Source organism: Carettochelys insculpta, chromosome 1, assembly GCF_033958435.1.
Source record: "Carettochelys insculpta isolate YL-2023 chromosome 1, ASM3395843v1, whole genome shotgun sequence".
In the NCBI taxonomy this organism is placed as follows: domain Eukaryota; kingdom Metazoa; phylum Chordata; order Testudines; family Carettochelyidae; genus Carettochelys; species Carettochelys insculpta.
Genome location: NC_134137.1, coordinates 49,915,819 through 49,939,126, shown reverse-complemented (window position 1 = coordinate 49,939,126; position 23,308 = coordinate 49,915,819). Strand labels below are relative to the sequence as shown.

The window sequence follows — 23,308 nt, the reverse complement described above, 5'->3', positions numbered from 1 at the left end:
TTCTGTGATGAATCAGACCCACAAAAATTATACAGCCAAATTTAGCAACAAAACCACATAACTACAAAATGTCCTCGACTGCAAGAAGTGAGGCGGTGACTGCAAACTTTCAAACCTATGTAATATATAAACGAATAAAAGAAACTGGCATGAGGGGGCATCATTTTCACTCCCCCGCCCCCAAAAGAGACACACAGTTTTGCCAAGTATGTTCAAATCAAAAGGTTGCAATGTTCCCTGCGGGAGGGCTGCAGCCAGGATCCGCTTCAGTTCTTTCGGGTTTGTAAAACACTTGGCAACGCCTGAACCTAAGGGCTGCTCTACAGGACCCACGTTGAGTTGATGCAAGTTGCCTTTGTGCGCATGTGCACACACCGCGTCCACACACCCGGCCCAGGGCAGAGCACAAATAGGGACGCAAACGGGCACCGCCGTAGCTCGAGAGGCTCCGCGCGCAGCTCCTCTCTCTCACTCACACAGGGACCCCACGAGGGTCTCCGCAGCTCCCCGGCTCTCAGCGCGCAGGCGCAGGCCGGCCCAGCCCCAGCCCCAGCCCCAGCCCCTCCCCGACCTCGGCCCAGCCAGCTCGGCTCCGCCCTGCCCCGGCCGCCCGCCGCTGGATCCCCGGCCCAGCCCGGAGGTAAGAGAAGCGCCTTGGCCCGCTCCGGCCGCCTGCCCCACCACGAGTCTGGGGAGCTGCAGGGCCCGCTGCGAGGTACGGACGGGCCTGCGCCAGCCGCCTCAACCGTGAAGGCCCTGGCGAGCCAGGCTAGGCCGCCATGTGGCTCCTGCACCCCCATCCCCGTGCTGCTTCCCCGGCCCCCCCCATCTCCTGCACCCCTCCCCGGCCCCCCGATCCCCGGCCCCTCCCCCAGCAATCTCAATCCCTGCACCCCTCCCCTAATACCCCCATCCTGTACCCCCCCCCCCGGCACCCCGATCCCAGTCCCCCTCCCCCAGCACCATACCACCAAGATGCTGCCCACCAGCACCCACAAAACACCCCTTCAAAATATACAGCCCTATCCTCAAAATAGCTCTCATGGGTTGATAATAGATTTAAAATATTAGTTTTAATTTTAAATTGAATTTATTCTATCATTTAAATTGTAATAAGATTATCTTTAAAAAATTAACATACATTTAAAAATATGCTAAAACCTATCCATATTATAATCTCTGTGCTTGTAGCAGCACTTTGATTGCATGCAGAGAGCAGGCACAACTCTCTGTGTATGATCAGCACACAGCTGACTTCACATGCTCTAGTTTTGTGTGTCACTTTACTAATGCCAATAGGAAAATAAAAAATGTAGATGGAAACTAGTGGAATCTGGCAACCCCACAAATTACAAAAATTCTTTTGGGCCACATGTAGAACCCCATAGGCTGCAGGTTGGACTCAGGCCTGCATGGTGCATTATAGATACTAAAGCCCCAGATTGGACCCAGACAACTCCTCACCTCGGGCTACATATGCATGAGTCTCCCTCCCTCTGCAGCGAACTCCTATACATGGCATGTGGAGAGAAAGGAGCCTAAGAAGGGGATCCACAAAAGCCAGTATACTAGGCAGGGAGCAGCCAAGATTAGGCAATAGGAGACATCAAGGACAAAAGTACATTGTAAGCTGGTGTGGGGAACCCATGGTCCAGATCAGGCTCAAAGCTTGCCTGGATGTGGCCCCTGAGACTTGGGGCTCCTCTCCCCAGCATCCGGCATCAGGGTGTGCATGTGTGAGAATGAGCCTTGAAGGCTGGAGCTGTGGGGAAGAAGCAGCTCTGTGTGCTGCCACTGCTGCTTTCCCTGGTTAGAACAGTAGTGCTTCACTGCCTGGAGAATCTTTTCCCCTGCTACTCTGATTGGTTGGAATTTCAGCCAATCAGCAGCACAGGGTGGTACCTGGGAGCAGTATCAGGGGTGCAGAGCCCTGGGCATCCTCAGGGTGCTGTGCAGGTAAGCAGTATCCATGTTTCCCAGACATTGCACTACTAGCCTGCTGCCATCCAGACCTCCCATCCCACTCCTGCACCCCCTTCCAGTCAGACACCTACCCCCAGCCTGCTTCTGCTCCTTCTCAGCCCCCTCATCTGCAGCTAACTCCTGCACTCCACTCCTGCCCAAATCACCCAGCCCATGCCTATGCGCCACTGCCACCCAGATTGTCCACACCCAACCTGTTCCTTCACCCTGCCCAGTCCTTCTTGCCCAGACCCCCCTACTCCAAGCTCACTTCCTGGCAGCTCCTCACACTGAACTCATTTTTGGCCCCACTCCAGAACCTGGGCAGGAGGGGTCCACAAAATGTACTGGCTGTGACCCCTCACTCTTTTTGGGGCTGGTGGTGTGCAAGAGAAAAGAGGGGACGACGTCAGTGAGGTTTTTTGTTTTGCTTCTCACTTGCAGGGCCCCCAACTGATTTTTCTGTGGATTAGTGGTCCCTGACCTAAAAAGATTCCCCACCCCATTGTAAGTCCTGACCTCTTACAGACTTAGTGTGTCTACACTAGCACCCCCCTTTTGAAAGGGGGAAGCTAATGAGATACATTGCGATATGCTAATGAGGTGCTTCAGTGAATACGCAGCGCCTTGGTAGCATAACGGCGGCTGCGGTGCTTCAAAAATGCCACTTTCTATCACGTGCGGCTCGTCTACACGGGGTCCTTTTCCAAACAGGAATAACCAAATAGGAATAAGGGGATTTTGACATTTGCAGGGTCCTTTTGAAAAGGACCCCATGGAGATGAGCCATGCGTGATGAAGTGCCATGGCTGCTATTATGCTAATGAGGTGCTGCATATTCATTGCAGAACCTCATTAGCATATCCCAGTGTGTCTCATTAGCATCCCCCTTTCAGAAGGGGGGTACTAGTGTAGACATAGCCTTAGGTACTTATTTCTGCTTGCTATCCACAGCCAGGAAACTGTCCTAGAGTAACGCATTTTAGGGTATGTTTATACTCTAACCTAAATCTAGGATAAGAAGAACTCCATTTAAGAGGGTTTGAGCCGTTAAGTTTGTTTGTAGCCCCTGGTTAGGAATTGTTGAACCCTGGGCCTCAATCTTAGATTTCTAGCATGTATGCTGGGGGGCCCAAGTCCAACTGACCACACCTTAGACTTTAACTGACGACACCTTAGACCTCCAAAAACTTTCCTGACTCCAAACTTGACTTTCCAAAGGACAAAAAATATGGGCCTGTGGGATACTTTGCCAGACTCCTGGATCATGAATCTACTGAGGCTGTGTCTATACTTGAAAACAAGGGGGGGGTTGAATCCACAGTCAAGGCTTGAGTCAGGTTCAGACCCACTACCCTAGGGAGCCTGGGTCTGACCCCTCTGTTAGTGCTGTTTGGGTGTAGATGAGTAGGGAGAGAGGCTTCAGCCCAAGTCCAAATCCTGGGCTTACACTACAGTGTAGACAAATTCTATGAAATACTGCTCCATTCCATATGCCTGTAGCAAATTCTTAGTCTTCCTCTCTCTAGTCTCCCTGCTTTCACAAACATCTCACACAGAAAAAAGAATTTTAGCTGCTCTGATGGGATGTTTATAGTAAAATGCAATCTCCCCACAAACCTAGCATTCTTGGCTGAGTTCATTATGTAAGTAAGCTCATTAAATGCCTTAAAGGAATGGGGAGGGCTAGCTGGCTATTGTCCTAACTCAGTGTTCAACAAGATTAGACACGGACAAATTTGTTAAAATAATATAGTTTGACAAGTTAAACCACTAATAGAGATGGAGCTGTTTTAATATTACTGTGTATATATCTGAACTAAGTGGCAACAGAGCTTTCTAATTTAGTTACTGAAATAACAGGACTTACTTATTTAACATCAAAACTTCTGAGTATCCATCCTCCTTTGGTTGTCTATATGGAATTAAGTTTGTGTAACTCATGCTTTGAGGAAAATAAACACTGAGTCCATGATGTAAGAAGTAGGTTGTATATTAAAGAGCAATTTCAACCCCAGGATCAATGTGTACCCTTCTCTGTGGACTGACCACGGGTATGGTAATGGTCAGGTTTTAACCACACATTCCAAGTTCATGCATGAAAGCCTCATTCTTTAAGTTCCAAGTCTCCTGTAAACCTCAGGGACAAACTTCTAAGGACTTTGCAGATATTTGATGCACAGACCTCAACTTTTCTTGAGGGTCATGGTGGACCTGAGTCAGTGTAGTATCGGAAAATATTCTGTAGAGTACCAGGAAATGCCAGTGTCAGATTTTCCATCCAACTTCCTTTATTTGTGCATGTGACTTCAAATGTTAAGACAATTTAAAAAACCACCCCCAGCCCTGCAGTCTGACAACACTTGCTGGTCTGATAATAGTAAATCAGCTAGCTCATAGAATTTCGTGGGGGTTAAGTTTAGGTGCCAAATTTTAAAATACTAGGGGAAGATGTTTATAAATAACCCTCTAGAAACTTAATGGTTTCCCTGCCATACCTTTTTTCTCTGTGTGAAGATTTTATTAGTGGGAGGTTGCTGAGCTCTGTGCAATTTTATTAAATCAAAAAGTGACATGACTTTGCAACCAAATGAAGACAGGGCTTAAGAATGAAAGCTGCCATCTTTGATTTAGGTCTTTTTAACCAATGATGAGAAGTTTTTTTTTCCCTTCACTTTATCAGAATGGCTGCCTTTTGCCTAAGGAAATTAATACATCCAGTCAGAAGTAGTGAACTTACTTGCATAAATAGATCCTTCGATAGTCCCTTGGTGCAAAGCATGCAAAATAAAATATTCTTTCAAGCCCTGGTGGCAATGGCTGGTGCTAAACAGAGACTTATGATTGTACCTACAAAATCATTTTGTACATCTGAAGAAGCTGAAAAGAAACCCGAAGGAAAGAAGAGAAACCTAAATGCCCAAAAACCAGTTGGAAGCATCGGGAGGAAAATTCCTTATCAAATCCTTCATGTAATTAGTGAAAATGGGGACAGCTTGGGAAATATGCACAGAAAAGATGTGATTCAGCTCATGAATGAACGTGATTTAAAGCTTGTTCTACTGCGTGAAAATGAACAGCCTCCTATTTACAAACTAATGACTGGGAAGCAAATTCATGAAGAACAGCTCAAACACAGAGAGAAGAAAAAAGCAAATTCAAAAAGTGGTACGTACCTTACCATAATATTAAACACTTTGAAAACTGATGCATTAGAATTAGTGGCAGTAGATCAAGTCCTTTTTGTTATATCACTGTAAATCCAGAGTACTGTTGTCAAAATCAGTGTTATTTTGGATTTGCATATGGAAAAAACAGTTCTTGTAAAAAGTAGTTAATGTATTGTTCTATTTATATTTTTGCTTCCGATATTGTTTAACTATGTAAATTAATGATCTAGGATTCTTTAAGCATCATTCATATTGAATTTTTGTTCTTTTAAATAAGGCTTGTTTTTATTAATGCACACTTTATAAAATAAGTTTTGAAAATCAAATATGCCATAAGCAGCACACTTTTGTCACTGTCATGAAACGCTGCTCAAGACAAAGGAGAGAGCCTAGAAGCCTCATCACTATCTTTACAATGTCCCCAATAGATCCAGATTCTGTTTTTAATATGTAAAATAAGCAAAATGATTCAGTTTTCCCTCAAATGATTCTGTGCCTGTAGTTTAAATTGTTCTGGTAAATTGGCAAGACAGCTCTTACAGAGGAGGTCATGTGTTCATTAATAAAGGTGTACACAACAGTACTAACTCTTAAGTGGAAGCTTATACATTGTGTTTATGTTTTAACAGGACCTGTTCAGCAGAAGGAGTTAACTTTTTCTACAGCTATTGCACAACATGACCTTGCAACCAAAATTAAACAGATTCAGGAGTGGATTGACAAGCATCATCATGTCAAAATTTCTGTACAGCAAAAAAATGTTGCAGATGGACCAGAAAAGATGGTAAGCTATTAAAGTATTGTTAAATGTTTGATAAGGCTACCAGTCCAAACTGGTTCCAGGTATAATACTGCTTTCTTAGAGAGCATACTGGTAGAAAATAATGGTTTTGACAGTAGTACAGAGAACAAAACATTCTTCCCTCTTAGTGAATCTTTCAAATTTATCATATGACCCTTCCAAGATCAGCTGTCCTTTCGAGATCGTTTCAACAGTGCATTTATGCAAGAATCTCACATTGTCTAGAAAGGTTTTAGCACTGTGTTATTCTACTTCACAGACTAGAACAGGGTCAGCAAACTGAGGCAGTGTGCTGAAATTTGACCTTTTGACCTCTATGTACAGTCTAAGTGATGGTGATGCTTTTTAAAGTCATTAATAGTCCCACTTACAACAGCTTCATCAAAGATGCAGAACTTTACCTTGTAGGTGGTGGTTGGTACCATTAGCTGGTCTTTTGTTAATCCACAGGTGGCACAGCTTTGAGCAAGCTCCCAGTTGCATGGGGGAGGAAGAGTGGAACTGAGCACCTGTGCGGGGGGCTTGCAGACCTCTGGTCTAGAATAAAAAGTCTCCAAGTTGAAACTAAAATTCAGACTGGAAGTGCAGCATATGTTTGACAGTGAGAGTAGTTAAACATGAAAATTTTAGCAAGAGTTATGGCAGTCTTCCTCAGTGGCAGTTGATGAAAATAGTTTTGTTTTGTTTTTTGTTTTTTTTTTAAGAAGAGCTGGTGTCATTCATAAGGAATTATGGTGTGGATGGTTTATGGCCTTTGCTCTATAGGTCATACTACTACACAGTCACAACAGTCTCTTCTGGCCTTGGAACCTGACTCCCTTCCACAAGTATGCATGCAAGCTAACTTACTTTACTGGTTGCACTTTGTTGACAAATGCAAAAGTATCTAGCTTCTCTCTTACTATTTGAATTCCCTTCTGTTGCAATTCTACTTATGATAGAGTGGGCAGCTTTGAGTAGCACATGCTGCCTTTTGTTTCAGTACACCTTTTGCAGTAACATAGACCTGATCAGGGTGCACACATGCTAGTTTAGAATAGCAGGACTTAAGGTGTTGTGGCAATGCAGTTCTTTGTGGGTGTAAGTATTAGTGATTCAGTACAAAAGAGGAACATAACATTTTAATTTAACTAAAACCTTTTTTGCAAGCAAGAAGGAGAATAGGGTTTCCCCTGCTTATGCAGGTACAAAACAGTATCTTCTATGACATCACTTAGTCATCACGAATTAGTTTAAGATTCATTCGGGTACTCCTGGGACCAGCTGGAAGTTCTGTCCTGCAACAGAGTGAAGTGGAGGAAACTCAGATGACCTGTGCCCCACCTGGTGTACAAGGCTTATAATAAATAAGCAGAAGAGAATTTCATTGTCCTCAGCCCTGACAGGTTCTCTACTCCTGCCATTTTCGTAAGTGTTTCCTTCATTCAGTCACAAGTTGAACATACAGCATTAGCTGTACAGCTAAATTTAAGATAACCTTTTCTGTTAAAGGAGTCCATGGTCACATCATGCTTAAATTTCACCAACAAATCAAGTGGAAAGATGACTGTACAAGAGATTGTGCTTAATGGAACTTCACCACTGAAACTGCCTCCTAAAACAGAGAGATTTGGTAGTAGTTGCAGTAAAAGCCTCACTTTATGATGGTGATGTGTAGAGAGGAAAGCTAGGACAAGGCATAAGTAAATAGGTGTACTGTGGACCACACATGCAGCACAGACTTAATATTTTGTTTTTTCTTCCACTGAAGAATTAAGTGTCCTGTTTAAGATTGTTATATGAACAATAACACTTATTTTCCTTGTTTTTAGCTAGCTCTCATTGACCAGATTGTTGAAACTATGCCTGGGAAAGCTACTTACTTATCTCCGCCAAAAGTCAGAGAAGGAAGGAGTACATGTGTTCTGAGGCACATGTCAGACAAAGAAGCTAGCATGTACAGGAAAAATAGAGAACAAAAAGATACTCTGAACAAGGGGAATGGAAATTAAACATCTGAATTGAGTGAACTTGCAGTGACTTTACCCAAACCTGAGGTGATTACAAAAAAAAAAATATTTGGCCTTCTACATAAGCCAATACAGGTGGTGATAATAAAGCAACTGTCAGTTGACAGGAATTTGCTTCCAGAAGCCTTTAATGCAGAGTCAGGGTTTCAACGGTTGGTAACTCATTTTCTGCAGGTTTATTCAGAGCCCCATTTTCTGTTGCCACTTCAACCTGTCGTCGATGTCCTTTAGGAGGAATATATCCACTCAGACGAGAGGCGAGACTTCGTTTAGGACGAGGCTGTTTTGCCTTATGAAAGATTCACAGTACAGAATTAGTCTTTGCCCTGCTTTACAGTATTTAAATTCAGGCAGTTTCAGCCTGCTTATGTAAAATGAATTATGAGCTAGGCTATCTTCAAATTTCAAGATTTTACATAACTGTTAATTTACTCTTTACTTCTTACAAGAGGAAGGCGATGGCTCAGAAGCATTTCCAGAAATATTCGACTTACTTTTAAGTTCAGCTTTCCCTTGACAGGATCATGTACAATAGCATGCCTTGCAAGACTTTGCTGCAATTGAGAAGAAACTTATGTTGATATGATCCAAGAGGGATGGGGCGGGGGGAGAGTCTGTATTTTAAGGCAATCTACAATACTTACTTTCATTGCAAACACTTTTCCACAACCAGCATAATCACAAATAAAGGGTTTTTTCTCCTCATGAAATGAAAAAATATGGCTCTGAAGATTAAACACAGTTGTGTAAGTTCTCTCACAGCCTTCTCTTGGGCATCGACATACTTCTCTTTCTTCAGCATGTGTTTTCTGATGTTGTCTGAGGTAATCTTTGCGTTTGAATGTTTTAGAACATACACCACAGATTACTGGCTCTGGTGAAAGACAAGAACAAGGCAACTTTAAAAAGATGGTTTTGACTTAACTCATGTCAGTTCTTAAGAATGAGACATCTCAATTCATATTCACTAATTGCAGGACATTCAGGGACCATTTCATGTTTCCCTCTAGATTATTTGTAAGTGGTACCTTGTTTACTAGGATATAGTTCCCTCTAATATGACCATATCGGTGGGGAAACTGACAGACCTGTAGTATTTTTCAATTACAGACTAGTCAGACTGATAGAGGTATAGAAGCATCTCATTAAGTTGTACCCATTTATACATGTAAGTTCAGTGAGATTTCCTTTAAAGTTAGTATGTAGTTTTTTAATTCAACATACCCGAGCACTGAACTTCAGTGATTGTATAGAAGTGTAAAAGCAAGTTTTACTGAGCTTACCTGCATGACTGTCCTTCATGTGTTTTAGATGTTCTGTCCAGGTTTTCCCCACAAACGAACAGTTGTCTTTTTTGCATGCATATCCTATTAAACACATTGCTTAGGTTTAGAAAATGCACTAAAAAGGTGTGAATTTGCCAGAGATGAGTCAACTAAGTTAGACACACACACCCAGACACATACCCACCCACCCCACAAGTCCAAGATGAGCGAAACTAAGTCATTCTTTACTTTCAATGCTTAAATGGTTAATTAAATACCCATCATGTGAGCGTGCAATGTTTCTGAGGTAGGGTCTGTTGATCACTCCCTATCTTCTAAATCTCTTACCTGTCTCTCACAGAAGAAAAAAGTGGAAACTCACTTTATGAATTTTGAAACTAGACATAGGGTGATATTTCTGAATCTCAAACAATTTGATCAAGTTCTAAGATCGAAAAGTGTCACTAAGTGAATGGAATGTTTTTTAGCTAAGGCTAATGATTCTGTTTTCTACTTGGGCACTATTCTGCACCCAACAAAGCTTAAGGCAAAGGCAGCTGAGATCATGTATAATATTAACATCTCCCTTCCCAATCCCTCTTCCCCACCCCTCAAAAAGGCGACCATCACTGTCACAGAAGGAAGAGAGTTGGACACACTGCAAACCTTATGAGTTTGAAGATGCTCCTTACCTTGCTATGGTCTGCCAATTCTTACATCCATTTAGAAAAATAAAATTTGCTAGCAAGATAGAGAGTTAGCAGGAAGAGACTGAAGTTGCCCTTCCTTTATTCAATTCAGTTTCACGACAGGAAAATTTAGTGCAAAGGAGTTATATACTTACCAGAAGATGTAAAATTAAAGTTTCTAGAACAGTGCTAATGCAGCCACACTGTTTTCATGCTAAGCGCAAAAGTTATGTAAATAGAAATTTTGTTAATGTTTACCTAGAATTCCCAGCATGTGCAACACAGCTCAGTGTGTAAGGCTGCTAGAACAGGTGTGTGTTAGAGTTTCCAAGCGTTCAGATGATTGGTGACATCTCTGTCTCTCAGCTAATGACCTGTATCATACTTCCAAGTTCCGTGTAAATTCCTAGCAGCCAAAAATCCCCTATTTGTCCTATCTGAAATTAGTAATTCAGTCCAATTCTGAATTAAGATGCCACATTACAAAGTGATGTTACAATTAGTTCCTTGGTTGGCACTTCAGCAGAGTGCAAGGTGCACAGATTACGTTCAGTTCTTAGAAGGGTCGCCACTAAAAGCTGAGATGAGGTAGAACGGCGTACTTATGTTCTTTAACCACTGGACCATCATACCAATATAATCTCAGAAGTGTAATCTGAAGACCCTACCTGAACAGTATGCTTAAGAGCTAGTCTGTGAACATTTGCATATACATTAAAAGTGAAGTTGCATGCTGAATATTGCAACACCCTGTAACTACACCTCATCCAAGTTATACAATTAGTAGGTCCTGTTTTGTGTCAATTTAGATGATTTGGTTTGTGAGGTTAGGGCTATGTGGTTGTAAATCTCAAAGCTTCCAGGTTGCAGTGAAAAACAAGCTGTTCTGTGGTACTTCAGTGCAACTGAAGCAAGAGGGAGAGCTAGATTACCTTCGTGTATCTTCTCATGCCGTTTTAGTCTACTTGGAGTAGGAAAATGTTTTCCACAATCTTCATGAGTACATCTGGGTGTTAAACAAGTTAAAAGCAATCAAGGCAAAGACACTAATGAGCAAAAAGCAATTAGAAGGGTGCAATCAAATGCATCTTTTTAAAAGATATTTTTGTGTTTTTTAAAACAGAACACTACACAGTGCAGCTTTGATAAGGTTCCAGCTGTTTAGTGCATCAGGCTTATATTGTGGTCATGAAATGTTTTCTAGGTCTATAGTACACTTCATCCAAAACACTTTAAAAGCTTAGTTAAACCTCATGTAATCCCTATGAGGTAGTTTTTCCATCTGTATAAATGAGGATAATAATCATGGGCAGAAGGCACTGGGGAATACTTCCAAGGCTCTGTAACAACAAACCAGTACCAACGCCAGAAGGGAGGGGAGGGACGATAACCCAAAGGCATCTTCTCCTATTCTAATAACCTAACCAGTGGACCATGCCAACTTTTTCAGTTATGCTATCCACAGTTAGAAATAACAATGAAACTCAAGGAAATTTCACCTATCAGAGAAAGAGACCTAACTTTGTTTCCATTAATTAAAACACATTTTGCTTTGTTAACTGAGGTGTTCAACTTCAAAGGTCATACTGTTCAGTCAAACCAACTGTGTCCCTCCATCTAAAACAGGTGAGCAAAAGTGAGTTAATTAAGCAGCTGCTCCGTGCTGTGGAAGCAAGCAGGGGAGCCAAACTCATTATGGAAAATGCTATTCCACTTACAGATTACACTTTCCACATCAAGTTAAATTGGACAAATGACGATGCTGTAACAAATCCAAAGCACAGTCTGTGATAACTCTTCAAATTAAAGAGCACAGGACTATTGCTCTGAGTAGACCAGCAAAATGAAGGGATAGTTTAACAGAGGCATTTGCACGCATGTCTGTAGAAGTCTGAAGTTAACAACCATTTCTCAAAAATAAAAAGGAAACATTTACACATAAAAAGGACCATAATCAAAGCAAATTATTTGTATTCTACATCATCTACCCACACCGAAGATCCCTTATTTCATTTAATATTGTATATGACTGAGGCAAGCAGAAATGGACCAGAGCCCGCCTGCCACGATACTCTGGGCTGCCAATGGCCAGCATCCCCCTCTCACCCCCCACATGCCATTCTAAGTGGCCAGCTGCTGGGGCTGCGTGCATCTTTGCGTTCCACACCTTATGGTGGAGGAGGAAGGAGGTTCTGTGTGCAGCTCCCAGCCCAATTCTTGCAGCTCCCATTAAGCTGGAAACCAGCCAATAGGAGCTGCCTGGGCCAAGTTTGCGAGCACATGATGTCCTCCACAATGGGACGCATAGTGCAGAGACACAAGTGGCCCCAGAAACAGGCCTTTTTGAGCAGCACACGGGGGCATGGCAGGTAGGTAGCCTGCCTGAGGTTCCTGCTGGGCTGCTGGCCAGGAGCCACCTAGGGTAAGTGCCTCTCAGCCACAGCCCACACCTGGCACCCCATCACTGGTATTTCTCATTCCCCTAACTCCCTGCCCCAGGTCACAACCCAAACTCTGAACCCATTCCTGCACCCCGCCTTTGGGTCACAACTCCCTCCCTGACTGTGCACCCCTCCTATAATCCTCTCCCAGATCAGAATTCTCTCCAGCACTCAAACACCTCCAGGGCTCTGCACTGCTTCCCACCACCATTCCTGGTAAGCTGTGCACTTGTGTGGCCATTCAGGAGATGCCCATGCTGCCCAGATGACTAGTTGAGCGCACACAGCTAGTTTGGTGTTTCTCCAGAACATTCACATGTGCTTTGGTGCACATAAAATTTATTCTGCCCATGAATGGGGAAAAAAATAGAAGGAACATTGCCTCCTGCACCCCTCCTTCAGGTCAAAATCCTTTTGTGCACCCATACTGCCTGCTGGGACCTGCATCAGATCACAATTCCCTCCTTCACCTAGATTCGCTCCCAGACCCACACCCACTAGTGCACCCAACCTCCACCCTAGACCCAACATCTTCTCCATCAATAAGAAGAGGGCAGCCCTTCACCACTTACCAAATTCTCAGAGTGCCCCCACACCAAAATCAAAAGTTATTGCCCACCCCGGTATATAGGAACATCTAATTTATTAAAGTTATTCACCTACTTGAAAATAGGTTCATTGGTGTGTTGACTATGATGCACTTTTAGCTGTTGATGTTTTCTAAAGGACTTGCTACAACCTTCAAAGTCACACTGTTTGGAAAATTAAGTTGGTTATGGTTAGATAGCGAGGCCAATTTGATCCACAGACGTTTTTGCTAATATTAGCATCTGTACAAATTCAATTCCAAATCTACAACTGTTTAACAAAATTTAAACTTGCACTCACATTTACAGGGTCTGAAACAGTTGGTTAACTAAAGTAAGAGGAGGATGTTTAATGCCAAGCATATACTAGCAAAAAGTTACTTACAACATATTGCTTTTGCTGATTTTCATGCTTACGTTCAATGTGCTTCTTCAAATTTGATTTTGTTGTAAATTTTTGATTGCAACCATCTGCTGGGCACCTGCAAATAAATTGTGTTTTCTTAACACTGCATTCAGATAATCAGGAAAGTGAAGGGAAAGAGTAGGAGCAACAAGATTAGTACTTCATACACATGGCACTTTCCCTTAATATTTTTTATGAAGGTTAGCACATTCAGTGTAACTGTGTCTTCAAAATATTGCACAAACATTGAAACTTTATGACTACCCTGTAAAGATAAAAGGGCAAGATAAGTGACTCATTTAAGGCTACAATAGCAATGTGTATCAGCAGACAGATACTAAAATTTAGGCGCTTCTGGCTCTCAGACTACCACACACCCACACCAATTCTTAGAATTTTATATTTAAGGGTTACAAAAATTTGGAGTGCTTTATAGTATTAAAAATTCTTAAATGAAATCCTAATCAAACAGCCTTACCATTGTACGGTTCCTTTCATCCTGAAAGCTCTAAGGCCTGGTCTACACTAAGAGGCTAGGTCAAACTTAGCTGACTGCTTAGGGGAAAAAAAAAAAAAAAAACAAACCACACACCTTTAGTCCACACAACAGGGTCTGTTCCGCCAATTTTAAGGGCTCCTATGGTCCATTTCTATGCTGCTTTTCACGAAGAGAAATGTCAAAGATCAACACAGCATTGTCAATATTAGGATAGTCCAGATGGAAGGTTGTGAAATTCAATATTCTTGGGCTACTGGATGTGTCCAACAGTGACGCCGCTCTGGCCATCACTGTCAGCTCCGCTGCTTTGCAGGACATAGCCCAAGAAAGTTTGAATTTCATTTCCTGTTTGGCCAGTGGAGCAGGCAGCACATCTGGCCATGAATTCCCAGGGTCTCAGACAAGCTCCAGCATGAAGCATGCCAGAGATTCAGGACTTCATTGCTGCATGAGTGGGGATGCGGTTGAGCTGGCAGAGCTATGAAGCAACAAAAGAAATAGACATCTATGCCAAAATCTTACAGGGCATGGCAGAAAAAGGATATAAACAGAGATGCCCAGTAGTGCCACACGAAAATAAAGGAGCTCAGGCAGACATACTGGAAAACAAAGGAAACAGACACACACTTTGGGACATCACTGCAAGCATACCGCTTCTAGGAGCGGCTGTGTGGGATTTTAGGAGGGGACGCAACCATTGTCCCCAGAGTCCGTGGGTACCTCCCAAGAGATTCTTCAGGTAGCAACCAGGAAGACATGGAGGAGGAGGAGGAGGAGGAGAACAATGGTAAGCAGGCAAACAAGAGCAACTGATCTAAATGACAGCCAGTAACTAAGTCTGGACCTCCTCCCCGGTCATCTCACAGCCAGATCCTGAAGGCAGGGAGGACAGCTCTGATGAGTTCCCATTTTTAATCATGCTACAAGTGGGTTAAAGCAATTGGGTGCGATCTGTGAGGGGTGCTGTACCTATACAATCCAGGCCCCCCAGAATAACTTCTTAATATATCTGGGGAGAGAGCACCAAGCCTCCCTGCACATCTCCATAAAGCTCTCAGGTACTCTAATTCTTCTCACAAGGTTTTTGTGAAGGCCTGCCTTATTCCATCCTCCTTGATAGGACATCTTGCCTCACCAAGCCACCAGTAAGTAATCTGGCACTACTGCACCACAGAGCAATACACCATACCAACCAGCCTTCTGCCCACATTCAGCCAGCATCCGTTCCTTATCGATGTGTTATTCTAGGCAGGCTAATAGCTCTCTTTGCAATGTAGAGGAAGCAGAGGGAAGAGCATTAAGCTATGATAGCACAGGCTGCTCCGCCATGCTTGGACCACCCTACTCCCCTCCCCAGGCTCCTGGTGGCAGGGAAACTTTCACTAGCATATGGGGAAACAAGCAGCAACTGCACAAGACGCACAGTCCTGATAACACAGCCATACTGCCATACCCGACACCCCTCTCCTTTCTTTCCCCAGGTCCTTGGGGGGGGGGGGGGGGAGGGAGGGAGAAGGGAAACTCACAATGCCCCAGCAAAGTGGGCAAGGGAAGCACATCGTAACCACTCATGCCACAGCCCCAAAAGCCTGAATTCTCCCCCGCCCTGCAATGCTTGCAGCATGTGCAGCTGCAGAAACTAATTTTGCAATCACAAGCTTGAAAGCATGCCCCAATCTGTTCCTCACCACAACTGGAAGTGAACCGAGTCAAGCAGGTCCCTTAATATCTGTGTAGCATCTGCTGCACAGAATATGCTTAAAAGCCAAAATTTGTCCTTGTGCATATTTCATCCCTATTGTTTTCTACAAAATTACTTTTTGTGTTATAAAACTTCTCCCCATAACATCCGGCCTTGCTTATATTTTGTTGCAGTGTGCTCAGCAATGGGCTCAATGACTACTGCTCTACAACCCCACCTTCAGCTAACAGACTGGGACAGATCCAAAGGAGAAAAACATAGGAAGACATATTCCTAGGTCACATAGAAGCCACTCACATGGATGGGGCACAGCTAAAGGTGTGGAGGAGGAGAACCACACTGGTGGAGAGGAGGGCGGATCAGGAGGACAGGTGAGCCGATCACGAGAGGAGAGTGCTCAGAGAGCATGAAGTCCCAACCAAGGAAACGTTGAAGCTCACGATGCAGCATACCAGACACCCCAGGAACTCTAAGAGCACACAGCCCTACTGCAGCCCATGACGAGCTACATGCCCTCCTTACCATGTTCCCTACCCTCCTCCAATGCAGGCATCAAGGGTAGCCTTGCACTCCACTCCCAGGGACACTTTAGAAAGCAGAAGGCTGACATTCCCCCCCGCTTATGATGGCCGACTGCCTCTTGCCTTAGCTTACTCACCTCTGAAGCCCATGCCATTAACTCAGTTATGGTGACTTTATTACTTGTGTTGCTTTGCGGTAGGTTACAGCATTACAGGCCAGCACACATCATACAGGGGCACCTCCTTAAGAGCAACAGGCATAACTGTCATGTTGATGACCACTCAGAATCAGAGAGGCTTTGAAAAATAGCTTTATCAGTGCCCCACGCTATGCTCTCCTTAATACCCTGGTGTCTGGCGGCTCACAATTTGTGACCAGAGGATCTGCCTCAGCCCTCCAGCCTGGCATGAAGTTTCCCCGCCTTACTCTCACATAAATTATGGAGCTCACAACAGGCTGCCACTACAAGGGGAATGTTGCCTTCGCTGACGTCTAACTGAATCCGGAGGCTCCTGAACTTGGCTTTTAAATGGCCAAAAGCACATTCTACCATTATTCTGCACTTGTTCAAGTTATGTTGAACTGCATCTTACTGCGGTCCAGGCTTCCTGTGTATAGCTTCATGAACCAAGGGATGGTGCTTGGTCCTGCCATGAGGGCAGGGGACTGGACTTGATGACCTCCCGAGGTCCCTTCCCATTCTATGAGATGTGAATCTCCATATATTAAGGGGTAAGCTGGATCTCCCAGGATTGCTGTTGCATCTCCAAGGGTGATTTTCTGGTCTGGGAAGAAAGTTCCATTCTGCGGATCTCTGAACAGATCAGAGTTCCTAAAGATGCATGAGTCATGCACATTTCCTAACTATTCCAAGCTGATGTCAATGCCTGCTACAACATGGAGAAGTATCCGTGTGGTTTATATGGCAAGATAGTCTCGTGCCAATAGATGGAAAGCACATCCCTATCACCAGCTGCAGTTAGGGAACCCAATGCATCAAAACCCATGCATTATGTCCTGCACATTTTCCAGACTCACTGTTTTTTATAGCAGAAGGGTATTGATTGCCTTGCCTACCTGGATCACAGCTGCCTCCACTTTAGATTTGCACACCCCAAACTGACTGTCCACTGACCAGTAGCAGTCTGGTCCTGCAAGCTTCAACAGAGCTATTGCCACTCACTTCTGAACGGTCAGAGCAGATCTAATTTTGGAATTGCACTTTTGGGTGCGGGAAAGCAATTTGCAAAGTTCCATGAAAGTGGCCTTATGCATGTGACGTTAGATAGTCATTGCTGATCCTTCCATACCTGCAGAACAATGCAATCCCACCAGTCTGGGCACGTTTCATGGCTCCAGCACCTACACTCAACTGTGTACAAAGCATCAAGTGCAGCCTGCATCTCCCTGTTCCTCCTCTCCAGCATTTCATATTTGTGTACGTCTACATCCTCCCCAGAGTCTTTATCGCTCTGAAGATTTCTTAGGCTCTGCACACATACTGCAGCACTAAACATGGGGTGCTCATGATACTTGTTATGACTATTTAAAGCTGAACAGGTTTCACGCTAGCCTTTGCAATGGCATCTGTCTGGATATGAAAATAGGACGTGAAAACACTTTTTGCTGTTGCTTTCCAAGGAGAAGGGGAAGGAGAGAAGTGCACTCTGGAAGGTTGATGACACATACCCAGAATCACCCACAGCACTTTTGTTCCACCAGAAACTGCACAATGCAAGGGGGCAGCACGAACTGTGGAACAGGTACCCATGGTATATTGCTGACAAAGTTGAAGCTGCCCACTAATGGGAAAGCACTCCATCAACTTCACGTGCCAGTCTGGACATGCACCCTTGACTTTACAAAACTGGTGCTGCAAAATCAACTTTACAAAGGCAACCTATTTTCCTAGCACAAATATACCGTAAGAGATTCGAATCCATGCAGAAGTCACTTCACCCCTGAAATGGGGCAATATGTGGTAGTTTAAATAACCAATAGGAACACTATAATTTTGCACTAGCAACAATGTCCTCTATTTTATGTCTCTTTTGAAAGAGGAAACCTTTAGCAGCAGTGCTCCATACTTGTATGTAGAGAGCAGCTCACTTCTTACTCGATGGCAAAATATTAGCAGTTGAATCACCAACATTATACCCAACCTGTGTTTTTTAGTATTTCAAGTTCTGTCCATACCCAATCCTGGTCAGTAACGTCTTTTAAGCTAAACAGTTAATATGGTTTTGCATTTTCAATTTGGTTCATTTGCAAAAAAGGCAAAAGAATTACTTGATAAGTTTGTTTACACGGTTGCTCCTGTAACCTCATTAAATGTAAGAGTACAAGAATGCCACATCCTCCAGTCTATATTAGTAATACAACTAGTTGGAGAATTTTTTGACAAAACAATTTTGTCAAAAGATATTTTGTCTAAACTAAAACTTTCATAAGACTTTACTATATTTAAGTAAAAGCTGTCCTTGGGAGTTGGGAGACAAAGGGTCAAGTCTCTGCTCTGTATCAGGCAGAAGTCTGTTTTTTTTTTTTTGTAAACACACACACACACACACACACACTTACACTTTAAAGCAGCTTTGTTTCATCTCCGTATAGAACGGAAAAAAAATCATGAAATCGCAAAAATTTTCATGAGACAGGAAAACAATCTCCTACCCAACTCTAATTAGTCACATAATATTTTGTTACATGGCAACATGCATTTTTTTTAATGCACTGTGAAAACAAAGGAGTGATCTCTCAAGATTTTAAAAGTACAGGAAAGTTTAAAATAGTTTCATTTAAACACTGTGTTGAGTTCTGGTCACACATCTCACGAAAGACTCCACTGGAAGAATTTGAAATGGTTAATGCTAGTTCTTTTAGAAAAGAGAGGGAGAAAAAAAAAGAAAAAAGGGAGACAAGACCATGAATGGAATACCAAAAGGTAGTAAATCAGGCATCCTATTTACTTGCTCTGAAATGAAAAAGGGACATCCGATGAAACAAAGTAAAAATTAAAACTGATCAAAGAGAAGAGGCCAAGAGCTTAGGAGGATTCCAGTAAAGGATTTGATATGAGTTCTGAGAACATGTAAAGTTAGATTAGATAAACTAGTTTAAGAATAAGCCCTAAGGCATCATTGCACAAACCAGCCACTAGTTGCTTGATGCCAAGACAGGGCATTCCATAAACATTTGCTACAGATTCTGCTTGCCCCGCCCACCTCTGAAGCATTTACAAGTTACAAGCCCAAATGTCCCTCTAGTCTGGACCAGAAACGAACATGGGCTGGCTTGCTAAAACACCTGAGACCATGCTGCTGTTATACTTTGGGTTTGCTGACTGTAAGATTCCTATTTCAATTTGTTTCTATAGGACAGCAGTTATTCGTCTTTTCAGTGCCTGAAAGATAAGAATACAGTACTTACTCAAATGGTTTTTCTCCACTGTGTGTAAGGAAGTGGCGGGTAAGATGAAAGTCTCTGGTGAACCCTTTACCACAGCCATTATAATTGCAAACAAAGGGTCTCTGATGGAAAAAGAGAAGGAGACTCTGCTTAAAAAAATATCATAAGAGTTATTTTAGGAGACTACTGATTTTTCAGGAAAAACTGCCCTTACACTAAGGGGAGCCTGGTGACTTTTTAAATACAAACACCAGCACATTTAAGAACCGTAAGGGAAAGAATTAAAAGCATACAGGACACCTTTATTCAGTGTTAAACGACTAAAAGTTAGAACACGTTTAAAAAATCATTAATATGCATACATTTTCTTTTCCAAAATTAAAGCACTTGTATATTCTCAGCTTACGTAACTATGTTGTTTCTGGGAACCCATTTAAAATATTTTTCTAGATAAAAAGGAGTCTCAAATTCAAATCTGGATTTTTTTAATTTAAGAAATACCAATAATAATAATAATAATAATGATGATGCAACCACAAGCCTCTGAGTTTGTTTACAGAGTTCAGACAATTTTTTTACAAGATTAATAATATTTCAGAATTAGCAGCGGGTGATCATACAATAACATAACTGAAAGATCAGAGAAAAATACTAATGCAGATTACATTACCTATCTGTCAGCCTTTTGAGCAAAGTCAGTTTTTACTAAAGTCAAATTTCCTGTTTGTATGTTTTTTTCCATAGAGCCACATGGAAACACACTTAAAAATAAAGCCACAACAATCAGTCAGAGGACAAAGTGTCTTTTTAGAGGTTATTAACACAGGATAATGCTTTTATTTCTATAGATTCTTTCACTCAAGGAGCTTGAGGAATTCCCAGATATCTGTAAAGTGCTCTGGAGATATTTTAACAATCCTACAATCCCAGAGAGCTCCAAAAGTTTTCACTAGGGGAAGGGACAGGGGAGGTAGTGTGTGCAAAGTCAGCTGAAGAACCAGGATCCAAGTGAAGTGTCTCCTTACAGACGAGAAGAGTAAAGCACAGAGAGTTAAAATGTAATGCAAGTTAAAGATTTTTTTTAAGTGTTAATTTTTTTCAAAAAACAATTTTCTGACAGAAAATCCTTTATTATGCCTGTTTTTTTAAAAAAATATCCTTTTAAAGTAAAAGGCAATTTAGCAGGTTCTATGCTCCTTTGTTATGTTTAGAAAGCCCTGAACAAGTTTCAGCATATCACCCCTTCACCCCCCACTCACACTCGTCTATTGTTTGGTTACTTTCAGTTTAAGTTCTGCTGCTGCTATGAATGGTAAATATCCTTTTGCAGAACCTAGCGAAAAGTGTGCACCCTCAATAAAAGTGTAACCACTGCATTGCCAGATCTTCAAAATAAAATTATAGAAAAAACAAGATATTAAGGAGAGCCTGTATCTCGTCACAGTAATCACAGGGCTTGTTTGTGACCAGTGTGCCCTCTACCCTGCCTCCCCAAGCTATGGGCAGAATAAATTTTGTTACATGCACTGAGGCATATGCAGCTATGCACCACAAATAGAAACACATGCTGCCTGTTGTGGGTGGCTGTGGGCACTCTCCTAATCAGCTGGGTGGCTGCAAAGTGCTCATCTTACAGAGAACCCTACTTGTGACAATGGTAGACACCATATTTTTCAGGTGCAAAGTATGATTTTCAAGCTCATAGTTCTTAAAGTCATAATAGTACAGAGGAGCCCCAATGCCCACTTACACCAGGGCACGTTCCTAGGAAAATCACCAAGTTTTGCACCTGTACCAATGGGAGCTGTGGGTGCAGTTCTTGTGAGAACAGGCAGACAAAGGAGAGACTTGCTGGGCTTGTCCCTCAAGGGGCATGCAGAGACGCTCTTGTGAGTACCTCGGGCCTACCACTGCAGGCATGCAGGCAGCCTGCCACAGTGTCCCACTGTACCACCAGCCAGGAGCCCCTTTTGCTGGTAGAGTGTGGCCAGAGCGTAACCAAGAGTGGCTAATGCTGTGAGTGATACACGACTGAGTTGCCACGGGGGAAAGCTGCAGTGACAGTTTACTGCTTCTCTCTCTCTCTCTCTCTCTCTCTCTCTCTCTCTCTCACACACACACACACACACACACACACACCAACCCCTCCCCCAGGTCACAACCTCCTGCTGGCCCCAAACTCCATCCCTGACCCCGCACCTCCTCCATTAACGTAACAAAAACCCTAGAGTCGCCCCCCATTGCTGCTCGCCCCAGGTTCTCCCCACAGCTCCGGGGCCGCGTGGTGACAGACACCCCCGCCCGGAAAGCAGGGCGCCCTACGTGCCCCGCCCACACCGGGCCTGGCCTCGCTCTCACCTCCCCCGTGTGCCGGCAGAGGTGCGCGCTCAGCCGCCAGGCCTTGTTGAAGGTGGCCTCACAGTCGGGGAAGGAGCAGATAAAGCGCCTGGCACAGGCCGTGGGGGGTCGCGGTTCCCCCACGAGGCCCCGCACGGGCAGCCGCCGGCTCTGCACGCGCTCGGCAGCCGCTCCCGCCGCAGCCTCCTCAGCCGCCCCGGCCATGCTGACACCGCGTGAAGCGAGTTGATTGTAGAACGCCGCCCGGCGCCTTCCACGTGTCCCCTTTGGGCTCCCGTCCTCTGGCGCGGGCCCGCCTCAACTCTGCGCTGCAAGTGGATTGGCTCCTGCCGTGCTGCGTGCGCATGCGCACGTGCCCTGGAGCGAGTGACGACGCAGACGGGAGCGCCCTACCGAGGTAAAGCAGTCTGCGCATGCGCGGTAGCCTGCTGTTGCTTCCCTACCATTTGAGCGCGAGGGTGTGGGTGCATTTAAAAGGCGGAGACCTGGTCTGGGTTAAGGCACTGTGGTTGCGGTTCGAGTCCCGGCTCAGCTGCTATGTGCACATCTGGCCTTAGCAGGTGGGGGAAGTAGGAAATGGCTGTTACACGATTGAATTGCTGGTGGTGGCGGCACTTCAGCCCCTGGATAGTGATCAGCCTTTGAAGCATCCCCTAGGATGATGTGCATATACCAGCTGCATTCTGCAGAGACCAAACAGGAAGGGACTTTGGGATTAAAAAGCCTAGGTCCACCAGTGAGCTAGTCCCCAGAAGGCCCTAAGCCTTAGGAGAGGTTTAGAAGGAGGCCTTGTAAGATTGTGTGCTTATTCTGAACTGAAGCTTGTAAGGGCAAAGAAATGCCTGGGGTGGGGTGATAACCACTAAGCTCCTTAGCAGAGGTGTAGTTTTTAAATGTTTCCTCTGTAGTGCTTTTTATGTTAAGCACAAAGCAGGCATGCTTAGAAAGAATTGTACTATGCCTTGTATTTTAATTATCAGTCTCTACTGAGAAAGCAAACGGGTACGTGTGCTTAGGAAATCTGTCTGGGATGAAAAGTACACAGGGAAGCAAGGAACTTTGCAGCCTGGGTGTACCCCTTCATGGTGATCACTTGTCACAGAGTATGATCATCTAGGACCCTTCGTTGCTGTTGCATGGGAGTTGTGGATCTACACTTCTACACAGTAAGGCCTATCTTTGAACCCCAAGATCTGTTTCAGTGAGGACAGATATTTCCAGTTAGAGCAGGAAGCTGATGACCATGACTGAAAGCCAGTCTCTCCTTCCTCCTGCCCCTCTTCTCCTCCACAGCTTGTTGTTCAACATGTTAAAAATTCAGGGGACTATCATGTAGGACTTCTCTCCATTTTAAACAATCCTGGGTGTCTCCCAAGTGTCAGTGTCTTAGTTATGTTTCAGCAAGTCCTTGGAATGCTTCCTTTCTCCTACATTACAGCACCTTTCTTTCAGCTGAGAGAACAGGACTGTAGGTGTCATGTGCTCCGC

General features: G+C 43.8%; 2 protein-coding genes across 3 annotated transcripts; one reads left to right on the top strand and one right to left on the bottom strand.

The window, feature by feature from the left end:
* The first annotated feature begins 517 nt into the window (after positions 1–517).
* Positions 518–7,935, top strand: MTIF3 (mitochondrial translational initiation factor 3). 2 transcript variants are annotated; one of them, XM_074985840.1, is made up of 4 exons: positions 518–640; positions 4,646–5,130; positions 5,762–5,916; positions 7,746–7,935. In XM_074985840.1, exons 2-4 carry the CDS (start codon positions 4,647–4,649, stop codon positions 7,923–7,925), a joined length of 819 nt encoding a protein of 272 aa, XP_074841941.1. In that variant the 5' UTR covers positions 518–640; position 4,646; the 3' UTR covers positions 7,926–7,935. The 2 variants fall into 2 exon arrangements, with proteins under 2 accessions (XP_074841941.1, XP_074841948.1); XM_074985847.1 differs by having other exon boundaries at positions 581–715.
* Positions 7,936–8,051: 116 nt separating this feature from the next.
* On the bottom strand, positions 8,052–22,098 carry GTF3A (general transcription factor IIIA). The gene is made up of 9 exons (XM_074985829.1): positions 21,821–22,098; positions 19,484–19,584; positions 13,311–13,407; positions 13,002–13,090; positions 10,830–10,903; positions 9,227–9,310; positions 8,588–8,817; positions 8,438–8,497; positions 8,052–8,232 (listed from the first exon to the last, which is right to left on the bottom strand). The coding sequence occupies exons 1-9, from the start codon at positions 22,022–22,024 to the stop codon at positions 8,071–8,073; spliced, it is 1,101 nt and encodes a 366-aa protein (XP_074841930.1). The 5' UTR covers positions 22,025–22,098; the 3' UTR covers positions 8,052–8,070.
* Between the last annotated feature and the right edge of the window lie 1,210 nt (positions 22,099–23,308).

What these genes read in the sequence shown, in the direction of transcription:
- MTIF3 (XM_074985840.1), top strand. Translation starts at nt 4,647, where the DNA reads ATGGCTGCCTTTTGCCTAAGGAAATTAATACATCCAGTCAGAAGTAGT. An exon ending in AAAAGCAAATTCAAAAAGTG is followed by an intron (nt 5,131 to 5,761) that starts GTACGTACCTTA and finishes ATGTTTTAACAG; the next exon opens with GACCTGTTCAGCAGAAGGAG. An exon ending in CAGATGGACCAGAAAAGATG is followed by an intron (nt 5,917 to 7,745) that starts GTAAGCTATTAA and finishes CCTTGTTTTTAG; the next exon opens with CTAGCTCTCATTGACCAGAT.
- GTF3A (XM_074985829.1), bottom strand. Translation starts at nt 22,024, where the DNA reads ATGGCCGGGGCGGCTGAGGAGGCTGCGGCGGGAGCGGCTGCCGAGCGC. An exon ending in TCTGCCGGCACACGGGGGAG is followed by an intron (nt 19,585 to 21,820) that starts GTGAGAGCGAGG and finishes TTTTTCCATCAG; the next exon opens with AGACCCTTTGTTTGCAATTA. An exon ending in CATGAAGGACAGTCATGCAG is followed by an intron (nt 8,818 to 9,226) that starts GTAAGCTCAGTA and finishes GTCTTTCACCAG; the next exon opens with AGCCAGTAATCTGTGGTGTA.